This window comes from Balaenoptera ricei, chromosome X, assembly GCF_028023285.1.
Source record: "Balaenoptera ricei isolate mBalRic1 chromosome X, mBalRic1.hap2, whole genome shotgun sequence".
Taxonomy (NCBI): Eukaryota; Metazoa; Chordata; class Mammalia; order Artiodactyla; family Balaenopteridae; genus Balaenoptera; species Balaenoptera ricei.
Window position 1 is genome coordinate 106,322,884 of NC_082660.1, and position 12,449 is coordinate 106,335,332.

A 12,449-nucleotide genomic window follows, 5' to 3' on the forward strand; every position below is an offset into this window, starting at 1 on the left:
ACATGAGCCCTTTTGCGTATTAAAAACCAAACATCCACATATCTTTTTAAAGTAAAGATGAGATTATTTGGAATATAAAATCTCCGTTTCTTCCATGGAGTTTAAACTTAAAGTTTGCTATGTAAACGGAATAGAACATAGTCGATTTAATAGCAGTATTTACCTCATTCAAGTCAACAAACATTTGTCTGTCTTCTCTGTGAGAATCCAAAGATGTGAGAGGCTATCTCTGTAATTATATTCAAATACATGTACAAGATCAAGTGTGATGACTGCTATACTGAAAATACAAACAAAATACAATAGGAAAACAAGTAAGGGAGGGATTAGGACCAGGTAGTATGGACAGAGACTAGAAGAATAGTTCCCCAAGACAGGGTTGAGGGTGTTTCAGGTAGAGGATTCATGAGCAAAGATGAGATATATGCGTTCAAGAATTGTTCAGGGAGGAGCAAGAAAGTCATTGTGCAGAGTTTAGGATGTGTGGAGGTAGAGCTGGAAAGACCATCTGATGCCAGATGATGAAAGGCCTTGAATGTCAGGCTAAGGGATTTAGATTCTGAGCTATATGCCATGGAGCTATATACCAAAGATTTTGGAAGAGGTGAGGAAAAAGCCAGAGTCAAGGCAACCAGTTAGAAGACCAGTCGTTCCCCCTTGTCTGCCTGGCAGAGTCCATTCATCTTTTAGGCTCAGCTCTTTCCTAACCTTCCCACACAGGGCTGATCACCCCTTCTGTTGTTTACCCGTCCTTTACATACTTCTATAACTTTTTAGTGTGCTGTATTTTAATTATTTGTTTATTTGTCCTTACCATTGGACAAGGCTAAAGACCATATCTTATTTTTTTTTTTTTTTTTTTTTTTTTTTTCACACACACTGTATTTTATTTTTACAAGAGATAAATCGACTGACACCAAGCATTGTACATGGATGACCACAACAAAAGCAACAATGATTGCAATTACCAAACATGAAACACACTCATACTATGTCATAGTATTGACATTCAGTCCAGTAATCCTCCACTGTAACAGCTCCTTTACTTTGCAGTGAAAATTGATTTGTATATTCTTTGCCTCTGAGTCCTTGTGGAATTTTTTTTTTTTTTTTTTAAATTCAGACAGAAAGTCACAAAAATTATACTCATCCTCATCAGTTCACTCAGTCCCATGTAATTAATTTTTTTTTTTCATCTTGATCTTTTGTTAGCACTTTTATGAGTTCATCAGTTTTTCATTAGAGTTCTGAAAATGCTTATTCATTCAGTTCAGCAGTACAGTCCGTTACCAGAAACCTGTACTTGTCAGAGTCTTTTCCATGTATTTCTTGAAGATGAAACCCTTTTATAGGAACATATTTGCAAAATCATCAGAGTACACCCAGAACTGTCTGTAAATGACAAAAGACTTAAAAATGACCACGGTTAAAGATTTGATGACAGTTCATAATAATGCAGTTGACAAGAAAATTAGTTATTTCTGAGATATACATTTTAAAGTAATAAATAGGATTATTACTTATAACATTATACCAGAACATATAAGATTTTTAGAAATTTCATGTAATGTCTGAAACATTTATATTAACATATTTCCATACATATTTCCATACAAGTACAAATATAAGATTTTTAGAAATTTCATGTAATGTCTGAAACATTTATATTAACATATTTCCATACATATTTCCATACAAATACAAATATGATTTTTAGAAATTTCATGTAATGTCTGAAACATTTATATTAACATATTTCCATACATATTTCCATACAAATACAAATATAAGATTTTTAGAAATTTCATGTAATGTCTGAAACATTTATATTAACATGTTTCCATACAAATAACCCAATGAAAGTTTAGTATTAGTTGTTTTGTTTGTTTTTTTATACTGCAGGTTCTTATTAGGCATCAGTTTTATACACATCAGTGTATACATGTCAATCCCAATCGCCCAATTCAGCACACCACCATCCCCACCCCACCGCAGTTTTCCCCCCTTGGTGTCCATATGTCCATTCTCTACATCTGTGTCTCAACTTCTGCCCTGCAAACTGGCTCATCTGTACCATTTTTCTAGGTTCCGCATACATGCATTAATATACGATATTTGTTTTTCTCTTTCTGACTTACTTCACTCTGTATGACAGTCTCTAGATCCATCCACGTCTCAACAAATGACTCAATTTCGTTCCTTTTTATGGCTGAGTAATATTCCATTGTATATATGTACCACATCTTCTTTATCCATTTGTCTGTTGATGGGCATTTAGGTTGCTTCCATGACCTGGCTATTGTAAATAGTGCTGCAATGAACATTCGGGTGCATGTGTCTTTTTGAATTACGGTTTTCTCTGGGTATATGCCCAGTAGTGGGATTGCTGGGTCATATGGTAATTCTATTTTTAGTTTTTTAAGGAACCTCCATATTGTTCTCCATAGTGGCTGTATCAATTTACATTCCCACCAACAGTGCAAGAGGGTTCCCTTTTCACCACACCCTCTCCAGCATTTGTTGTTTGTAGATTTTCTGATGATGCCCATTCTAACAGGAGTGAGGTGATACCTCATTGTAGTTTTGATTTGCATTTCTCTAATAATTAGTGATGTTGAGCATCTTTTCATGTGCTTCGTGGCCGTCTGTATGTCTTCTTTGGAGAAATGTCTATTTAGGTCTTCTGCCCATTTTTGGATTGGGGTGTTTGTTTCTTTGATATTGAGCTGAATGAGCTGTTTATATATTTTGGAGATTAATCCTTTGTCCGTTGATTCATTTGCAAATATTTTCTCCCATTCTGAGGGTTGTCTTTTCGTCTTGTTTATGGTTTCCTTTGCTGTGCAAAAGCTTTGAAGTTTCATTAGGTCCCACTTGTTTATTTTTGTTTTTATTTCCATTACTCTAGGAGGTGGATCAAAAAAGATCTTGCTGTGATTTATGTCAAAGAGTGTTCTTCCTATGTTTTCCTCTAAGAGTTTTATAGTGTCCAGTCTTATATTTAGGTCTCTAATCCATTTTGAGTTTATTTTTGTGTATGGTGTTAGGGAGTATTCTAATTTCATTCTTTTACATGTAGCTGTCCAGTTTTCCCAGCACCACTTATTGAAGAGACTGTCTTTTCTCCATTGTATATCTTTGCCTCCTTTGTCATAGATTAGTTGACCATAGGTGCGTGGGTTAATCTCTGGGCTTTCTATCTTGTTCCATTGATCTATGTTTCTGTTTTTGTGCCAGTACCATATTGTCTTGATTACTGTAGCTTTGTAGTATAGTCTGAAGTCAGGGAGTCTGATTCCTCCAGCTCCATTTTTTTGCCTCAAGACTGCTTTGCCTATTCGGGGTCTTTTGTGTCTCCATACAAATTTTAAGATGATTTGTTCTAGCTCCGTAAAAAATGCCATTGGTAATTTGATAGGGATTGCATTGAATCTGTAGATTGCTTTGGGTAGTATACTCATTTTCACAATGTTGATTCTTCCAATCCAAGAACATGGTATATCTCTCCATCTGTTGGTATCATCTTTAATTTCTTTCATCAGTGTCTTATAGTTTTCTGCATACAGGTCTTTTGTCTCCCTAGGTAGGTTTATTCCTAGGTATTTTATTCTTTTTGTTGCAATGGTAAATGGGAGTGTTTCCATAATTTCTCTTTCAGATTTTTCATCATTAGTGTATAGGAATGCAAGAGATTTCTGTGCATTAATTTTGTATCCTGCAACTTTACCATATTCATTAATTAGCTCTAGCAGTTTTCTGGTGGCAGTTTTAGGATTCTCTATGTATAGTATCATGTCATCCGCAAACAGTGACAGTTTTACTTCTTCTTTTCCAATTTGTATTCCTTTTATTTCTTTTTCTTCTCTGATTGCCGTGGCTAGGACTTCCAAAACTATGTTGAATAATAGTGGTGAGAGTGGACATCCTTGTCTCGTTCCTGATCTTAGAGGAAATGCTTTCAGTTTTTCACCATTGAGAATGATGTTTGCTGTGGGTTTGTCATATATGGCCTTTATTATGTTGAGGTAGGTTCCCTCTATGCCCACTTTCTGGAGAGTTTTTATCAGAAATGGGTGTTGAATTTTGTCAAAAGCTTTTTCTGCATCTATTGAGATGATCATATGGTTTTTATTCTTCAATTTGTTAATATGTTGTATCACATTGATTGATTTGCGTATATTGAAGAATCCTTGCATCCCTGGGATAAATCCCACTTGATCGTGGTGTATGATCCTTTTAATGTGTTGTTGGATTCTGTTTGCTAGTATTTTGTTGAGGATTTTTGCATCTATATTCATCAGTGATATTGGTCTGTAATTTTCTTTTTTTGTAGTGTCTTTGTCTGGTTTTGGTATCAGGGTGATGGTGGCCTCATAGAATGAGTTTGGGAGTGTTCCTTCCTCTGCAATTTTTTGGAAGAGTTTGAGAAGGATGGGTGTTAGCTCTTCTCTAAATGTTTGATAGAATTCACCTGTGAAGCCATCTGGTCCTGGACTTTTGTTTGTTGGAAGATTTTTAATCACAGTTTCAATTTCATTACTTGTGATTGGTCTGTTCATATTTTCTATTTCTTCCTGGTTCAGTCTTGGAAGGTTATACCTTTCTAAGAATTTGTCCATTTCTTCCAGGTTGTCCATTTTATTGGCATAAAGTTGCTTGTAGTAGTCTCTTAGGATGCTTTGTATTTCTGCAGTGTCTGTTGTAACTTCTCCTTTTTCATTTCTGATTTTATTGATTTGAGTCCTCTCCCTCTTTTTCTTGATGAGTCTGGCTAATGGTTTATCAATTTTGTTTATCTTCTCAAAGAACCAACTTTTAGTTTTATTGATCTTTGCTATTGTTTTCTTTGTTTCTATTTCATTTATTTCTGCTCTGATCTTTATGATTTCTTTCCTTCTGCTAACTTTGGGTTTTGTTTGTTCTTCTTTCTCTAGTTTCTTTAAGTGTAAGGTTAGATTGTTTACTTGAGCTTTTTCTTGTTTCTTTAGGTAGGCTTGTATAGCTATAAACTTCCCTCTTAGAACTGCTTTTGCTGCATCCCATAGGTTTTGGGTCGTCGTGTTTTCATTGTCATTTGTCTCTAGGTATTTTTTGATTTCCTCTTTGATTTCTTCAGTGATCTCTTGGTTATTTAGTAACGTATTGTTTAGCCTCCATGTGTTTGTCCTTTTTACGTTTTTTTCCCTGTAATTCATTTCTAATCTCATAGCGTTGTGGTCAGAAAAGATGCTTGATATGATTTCAATTTTCTTAAATTTACTGAGGCTTGATTTGTGACCCAAGATGTGATCTATCTTGGAGAATGTTCCGTGCGCACTTGAGAAGAACGTGTAATCTGCTGTTTTTGGATGGAATGTCCGATATATATCAATTAAATCTATCTGGTCTATTGTGTCATTTAAAGCTTCTGTTTCCTTATTTATTTTCATTTTGGATGATCTGTCCATTGGTGTAAGTGAGGTGTTAAAGTCCCCCACTATTATTGTGTTACTGTCGATTTCCTCTTTTATAGCTGTTAGCAGTTGCCTTATGTATTGAGGTGCTCCTATGTTGGGTGCATATATATTTATAATTGTTATATCTTCTTCTTGGATTGATCCCTGGATCATTATGTAGTGTCCTTCCTTGTCTCTTGTAACATTCTTTAATTTAAAGTCTATTTTATCTGATATGAGTATAGCTACTCCAGCTTTCTTTTGATTTCCATTTGCATGGAATATCTTTTTCCATCCCATCACTTTCAGTCTGTATGTGTCCCTAGGTCTAAAGTGGGTCTCTTGTAGACAGCATATATATGGGTCTTGTTTTTGTATCCATTCAGCCAGTCTATGTCTTTTGGTTGGGGCATTTAATCCATTCACGTTTAAGGTAATTATCGATATGTATGTTCCTATGACCATTTTCTTAATTGTTTTGGGTTTGTTTTTGTAGGTCCTTTTCTTCTCTTGTGTTTCCCACTTAGAGAAGTTCCTTTAGCATTTGTTGTAGAGCTGGTTTGGTGGTGCTGAATTCTCTTAGCTTTTGCTTGTCTGTAAAGCTTTTGATTTCTCCATCAAATCTAAATGAGATCCTTGCCGGGTAGAGTAATCTTGGTTGTAGGTTCTTCCCTTTCATCACTTTAAGTATATCATGCCACTCCCTTCTGGCTTGCAGAGTTTCTGCTGAGAAATCAGCTGTTAACCTTATGGGAGTTCCCTTGTATGTTATTTGTCGTTTTTCCCTTGCTGCTTTCAATAATTTTTCTTTGTCTTTAATTTTTGCCACTTTGATTACTATGTGTCTCGGCGTGTTTCTCCTTGGGTTTATCCTGTATGGGACTCTCTGCGCTTCCTGGACTTGGGTGGCTATTTCCTTTCCCATGTTAGGGAAGTTTTCGACTATAATCTCTTCAAATATTTTCTCTGGTCCTTTCTCTCTCTCTTCTCCTTCTGGGACCCCTATAATGCGAATGTTGTTGCGTTTAATGTTATCCCAGAGGTCTCTTAGGCTGTCTTCATTTCTTTTCATTCTTTTTTCTTTAGTCTGTTCCGCAGCAGTGAATTCCATCATTCTGTCTTCCAGGTCACTTATCCGTTCTTCTGCCTCAGTTATTCTGCTATTGATTCCTTCTAGTGTAGTTTTCATTTCAGTTATTGTATTGGTCATCTCTGTTTGTTTGTTCTTTAATTCTTCTAGGTCTTTGTTAATCATTTCTTGCATCTTCTCAATCTTTGCCTCCATTCTTATTCCAAGGTCCTGGATCATCTTCACTATCATTATTCTGAATTCTTTTTCTGGAAGGTTGCCTATCTCCACTTCATTTAGTTGTTTTTCTGGGGTTTTTTCTTGTTCCTTCATCTGGTACATAGCCCTCTGCCTTTTCATCTTCTCTATCTTTCTGTAACTGTGGTTTTTGGTCCACAGGCTGCAGGATTATAGTTTTTCTTGCTTCTGTTGTCTGCCCTCTGGTGGTTGAGGCTATCTAAGAGGCTTGATGGGAGGCTCTGGTGGTGGGTAGAGCTGACTGTTGCTGTGGCGGTCAGAGCTCAGTAAAACCTTAATCCACTTGACTGTTGATGGGTGGGGCTGGGTTCCCTCCCTGTTGCTGTGGCGGTCAGAGCTCAGTAAAACCTTAATCCACTTGACTGTTGATGGGTGGGGCTGGGTTCCCTCCCTGTTGGCTGTTTTGCCTGAGGCAACCCAACACTGGAGCCTACCCGTGCTCTTTGGTGGGGTCAATGGCAGACTCTGGGAGGGCCCACGCCAAGGAGAACCTCCCAGAACCCCCGCCGCCAGCGTCCCCATCCCCACGGTGAAACAGAGCCACCACTCGCCTCCGCAGGAGACCCCCCAACACCAGCAGGTAGGTCTGGTTCAGTCTCCCCCAGGCTCACTGCTCCTTCCCCTGGGTCCTGATGCACACATTACTTTGTGTGTGCCCTCCAAGAGTGGGGTCTCTGTTTCCCCCAGACCCGTCAAAGTCCTGCAATCCAATTCCCACTAGGCTTCAAAGTCTGATTCTCTAGGAATTCCTCCTCCCGTTGCCTGACCCCCAGGTTGGGAAGCCTGACGTGGGGCTCAGAACCTTTACTCCAGTGGGTGGACTTCTGTGGTATAAGTGTTCGCCAGTCTGTGAGTCACCCACCCAGCAGTTACGGGGTTTGATTTTACTCTGCTTGCGTCCCTCCTACCGTCTCACTGTGGCTTCTCCTCTGTCCTTGGACGTGGGGTATCCTCCTTGGTGAAGTCCAGGGTCTTCCTGTCAATGATGGTCCAGCAGTCAGTTGTGATTCTGGTGCTCTCGCAAGAGGGAGTGACAGCCCGTCCTTCTACTCCGCCATCTTGGTTAATCTCTCAAGGCTAAGCAAGACCATATCTTATTCACCTTTGTATTTCTCTAGAATGTAATGCATTGTTTCAAACACAGTAGATCCTCAAAATGTTTTTGGATGAACAGATAAATATAAGCCTACCTCATTAATCCAGGTGAGAGGTGATGAGGCAGTGGAAGTTGAAGGGAGAGATGAGAAGTGAGATGCAAGTGGCTGATGAATCAAATATTGAGTTCCTTCTATTTCACAGGGTTACTGTAGGTACCATGGAGAGCATAAGAAAAAGAGATCGTTCCTATTGTCCTCTCTAGAGGAAAACAGGAAAATAATAAGGAAAATACAAGCTAGTGTAAAGTGTTTAAAGGGCCCTGTAGACCAAGGTGGTTAATGAAAATGGGCTTCATCATTGAAGAGTGGGCAGGATTATGCAGAAGCAGTGATAGAATTGCTAGCTAGACCTGGCATGAGCAGAGACCCGGAGGTGGGAATGCACAGTGCATCTTGAGTGGGTAATAAGTAGATGAGCTGTATTGGGAGATAAAACTGGAAAAGTAGGTTGGGACAAGATTGTGAGTGTCCTTGAATGCCAAGCTAAGGAGTTTGAAATTATATTAGAGGCAATAGGGAACTGTTGAAAGCTTTTGGGAAGAAAGGTGACATGATTAGGGCTAGGACTTAGAGATTAATCTGGAAGCAGTTGGATGGAAAGATTAGTGGCAGGAAGACAGGTTTGGAGGATAACTGCAGTTGTGCAGTTGCAAGGTAATGAAAGCATTAACCAGGAGAGTGATGGCAGGAAAATATGAACAACTAGTAGGGTTGTCACAGAGGAAGAATGTTTTGTAGGCCAAGACTTCACAGGACCCAAAGAAAAACTTCACTTTTGGCCTGAAATTTTCACATAGGCAAGCCCCACTAACCACCCTCCAGTTCACTTTGAGCTTTGAGAGTTAACCAAAATGAGGCAGTATAGCTAATAGATTACATATCAATATATATGCGTATATATGTTTATATACATATATGTGTATATATATGTATACATGTGTTTGTGTGTGTATATATATCTTAGTTTGAAAATTATACAGTTGAGTCCCAATTCCAATGATAAGTCATTTGCCCTTTATCTCTCTTTTTAAAAAATAAATTTATTTATTTTATTTATTTATTTTTGGCTGCATTGGGTCTTCATTGCTGTGCTCAGGCTCTCTCTAGTTGCGGTGTGCATGCTTCTCATTGCGGTGGCTTCTCGTTGTAGAGCACGGGCTCTAGGCGCGCAGGCTTCAGTAGTTGTGGCACATGGGCTCAGTAATTGTGACTCGCGGGCTCTAGAGCGCAGGCTCAGTAGTCGTGGCACACGGGCTTAGTTGCTCCGCGGCATGTGGGATCTTCCCGGACCAGGGATCGAACCCGTGTCCCCTGCATTGGCAGGCAGATTCTTAACCATTGTGCCACCAGGGAAGTCCCCCTTTATCTCTTTAAGGTCACCTAAATCTCTGAAAGTTTTTCTATTATCTGTAAAAGTGAGAATGTCATCCCCTTAATGTGGAAAAAATTTAAAAATTTTTGAATTTTAAAAACTTGACAGACCTTTAGAATTATGTAACTAACTGTTCATTTTGATTTGGTTTCTATAGCGCTGTCTGACACTAATGGATAGAGGATTTGTTTTCAATTTGATAAATGACTATATATCTGGATTCAGCCCCAAAGATCCTAAGGTAAGTTATAAGGACATAACTGCAGTGGGTGTCAGACATTAGAGTGTGAGAACAGTGGTGACATTTATTCTCCTCTGGAGGATTTGGAACTGCTGTTTTCATTTAGGTGCTTTGACTAGAGTTATACCTCAAAGCAGGGAATAATGGATAGTGTTTTGGGGGTCCCCAATACTACCCCGTGTTTGATGGTTCACTAGAATGACTCACAGGACGTACTCATGGCTAAGATTCATTACAGTGACACAAAAAGGATGCTCAGTTGGATCAATAAGGGGAAAAGACATCAAGTGGAGTCCTTGGCAATCTACGTGCAGGCTTCCTGAGTGCCCTCCCTCCTGTGAAGGGTCACATAGAGCACATCCTCTCTCCAGCAGTGAAAATTGAGCCACATGTGTGCAATATTTCTCTTTAGGGAAGCCCATTTGAGACTCAGGGCTTAGAGGTTTTGTTGGGGGCTAGTTATGTATTTGAGGCTGGTCAAAATTTCCAGAGTCTTGGAAAGGACAGGAAAGCAGATGTTCACCATAAATCACATGGTTTGCACAGTGCTGAACAGGCTGGCACAGAAGGCACAGCCTTATCATGTAGGAAATGTTTGTTTCAAGATCTAATTTCCCACACCACAAAACAGAAAATCACAGGCCAATATCTTTGATGAACATAGACGCAAAATTCCTCAACAAAATATTAGCAAACTGAATTCAACAATACATTAAAAGTATCATACAACATGATCAAGTGGGATTTATTCCAGGGATACAAGGATGGGTCAACATCCACAAATCAGTCAATCCGATTCATCACATTAATAAAATGAAGGATAAAAATCATATGGTCATCTCAATAGATACAGAAGAAGCCTTTGCTAAAATTCGACATCCATTTATGATAAAAACTCTCAACAGTGGGTATAGAGGGAACATACCTTAACATAATAAAGTCCATATATGACAAACCCATAGCTAACATCATACTCAACAGTGAAAAACTGAAAGCTTTTCCTCTTAAGATCAGGAACAAGGGGCTTCCCTGGTGGCACAGTAGTTATGAATCTGCCTGCCAATGCAGGGGACATGGGTTCGATCCCTGGCCCAGGAAGATCCCACATGCCGTGGAGCAACTAAGCCCATGCACCACGACTACTGAGCCTGCACTCTAGAGCCTGTGAGCCACAACTCCTGAGCCCACGTGCCACAACTACTGAAGCCCGTGCTCCACAACAAGAGAAGCCACCGCAGTGAGAAGCCCATGCACCACAACGAAGAGTAGCGCCTGCTCGCCGCAACTAGAGAAAGCCTGCACACAGCAACAAAGATCCAAAGCAGCAAAAAAAAAAAAAAAAAAAAAGATCAGGAACAAGACAAGGATGCCCACAGAAATTAGGCAAGAAAAAGAAATAAAAGGCATCCAAATTGGAAAGGAAGAAGTAAAACTGTCGCTGTTTGCAGATGACATGATAATACATACAGAAAACCCTAAAGACTACACCAAAACTCTGTTAGAACTAATAAATGAATTCAGTAATGTTGTATGATACAAAATCAACATACAGAAATCTGTGGTATTTCTATACACTAATAACAAACTATCAGCGAAATTAAGAAAACAATCCCATTTACAATTGCATCAAAAAGAATAAAATACCTAGGAATAAATTTAACCAAGGAGGTGAAAGATTTGTACACTGAAAACTATAAGACACTGATGAAAGAAACTGAAGAAGCCACAAATAAATGGAAATATTCCATAATCATGGATTGGAAGAATTAATATTGTTAAAATGTTCATACAACCCAAAGCAATCTACAGATTCAGTGTATTCCCTATCAAAATTCCAGTGGTATATTTCACAGAACTAGAACAAATAATTCTAAAATTTGTATGAAACCACAAAAGATCCTGAATAGCCAAAACAATCTGAGAAAGAACAGAACTGGAGGTGTCATGCTCCCTGATTTCAAACTATACTACAAAAGCTATCATAATCAAAACAGTATGGGACTGGCATAAAAACAGATACACAGATCAGCAGAACAAAACTGAGAGCCCAGAAATAAACCCATACATATATGAACAATTAAGTTACAACAAAGGAGCAAAGCACATACAATGGAGAAAAGACAGTCTCTTCAATAAAAGGTGTTGGGAAAGCTGGACAGCCACATGTAAAAGAATGAAACTAGACCGCTATCTTACATCATAACACAAAAATTAACTCAAAATGGAGTAAAGACTTGAATGTAAGACCTGAAATCATAAAATTCCTAGAAGAAAACGTAGGCAGTAACCTTATTGACATCCATCTTAGTGATGTTTTTGTGGATCTGACTCCAAAGGCAAAGGAAACAAAAGCAAAAATAAGCAAATGGGACTACATCAAACTAAAAAGCTTTTACACAGTGATGGAAACCATCATCAAAATGAAAAGGCAGCCTACTGAATGGGAGAAGATATTTGCAAATCATATATCCATCAAGGGGTTAATATCCAAAATATATAATGAACTAATACAATTCAACAACAACAAAAACAATCTGATTTAAAAATGGGCAGAGGATCTGAATAGACATTTTTCTAAAGAAGACATACAGATGGCCAACAGCACATGGAAAGATGTTCAGCATCACTAATTATTGGGAAACGCAGATCAAAACCACAATGAGACATCACCTCATAATCTGTTAGAATGGCTATTATCGAAAAGACAAGAAATAACAAATGTTAGAGAGGATGTGGAGAAATGGGAACCCTCGTACAGTGTTTGTGGGACTGTGAATTGGTGTAGCCACTGTGGAAAACAGTATGGAGATTCCTCAAAAAATTAAGAGTAGAACTACCATAATATGACCCAACTTTTCCACTTCTGGGTATCTATCCATAGAACATTAAAACGCTAATTCAAAATGATATGCATCCC

At 38.4% G+C, this 12,449-nt stretch overlaps 1 protein-coding gene across 3 annotated transcripts in view; it reads left to right on the top strand.

The window, feature by feature from the left end:
• The window catches only part of DOCK11 (dedicator of cytokinesis 11), a 196,636-nt gene that overhangs the window by 106,445 nt on the left and 77,742 nt on the right, over positions 1–12,449 (top strand). For all 3 annotated transcript variants that reach the window (XM_059909928.1, XM_059909929.1, XM_059909930.1), the window contains one exon: positions 9,449–9,532. In XM_059909928.1, the coding sequence (XP_059765911.1) occupies positions 9,449–9,532 (84 nt within the window). The remainder of the gene's footprint in view (positions 1–9,448; positions 9,533–12,449) is intronic.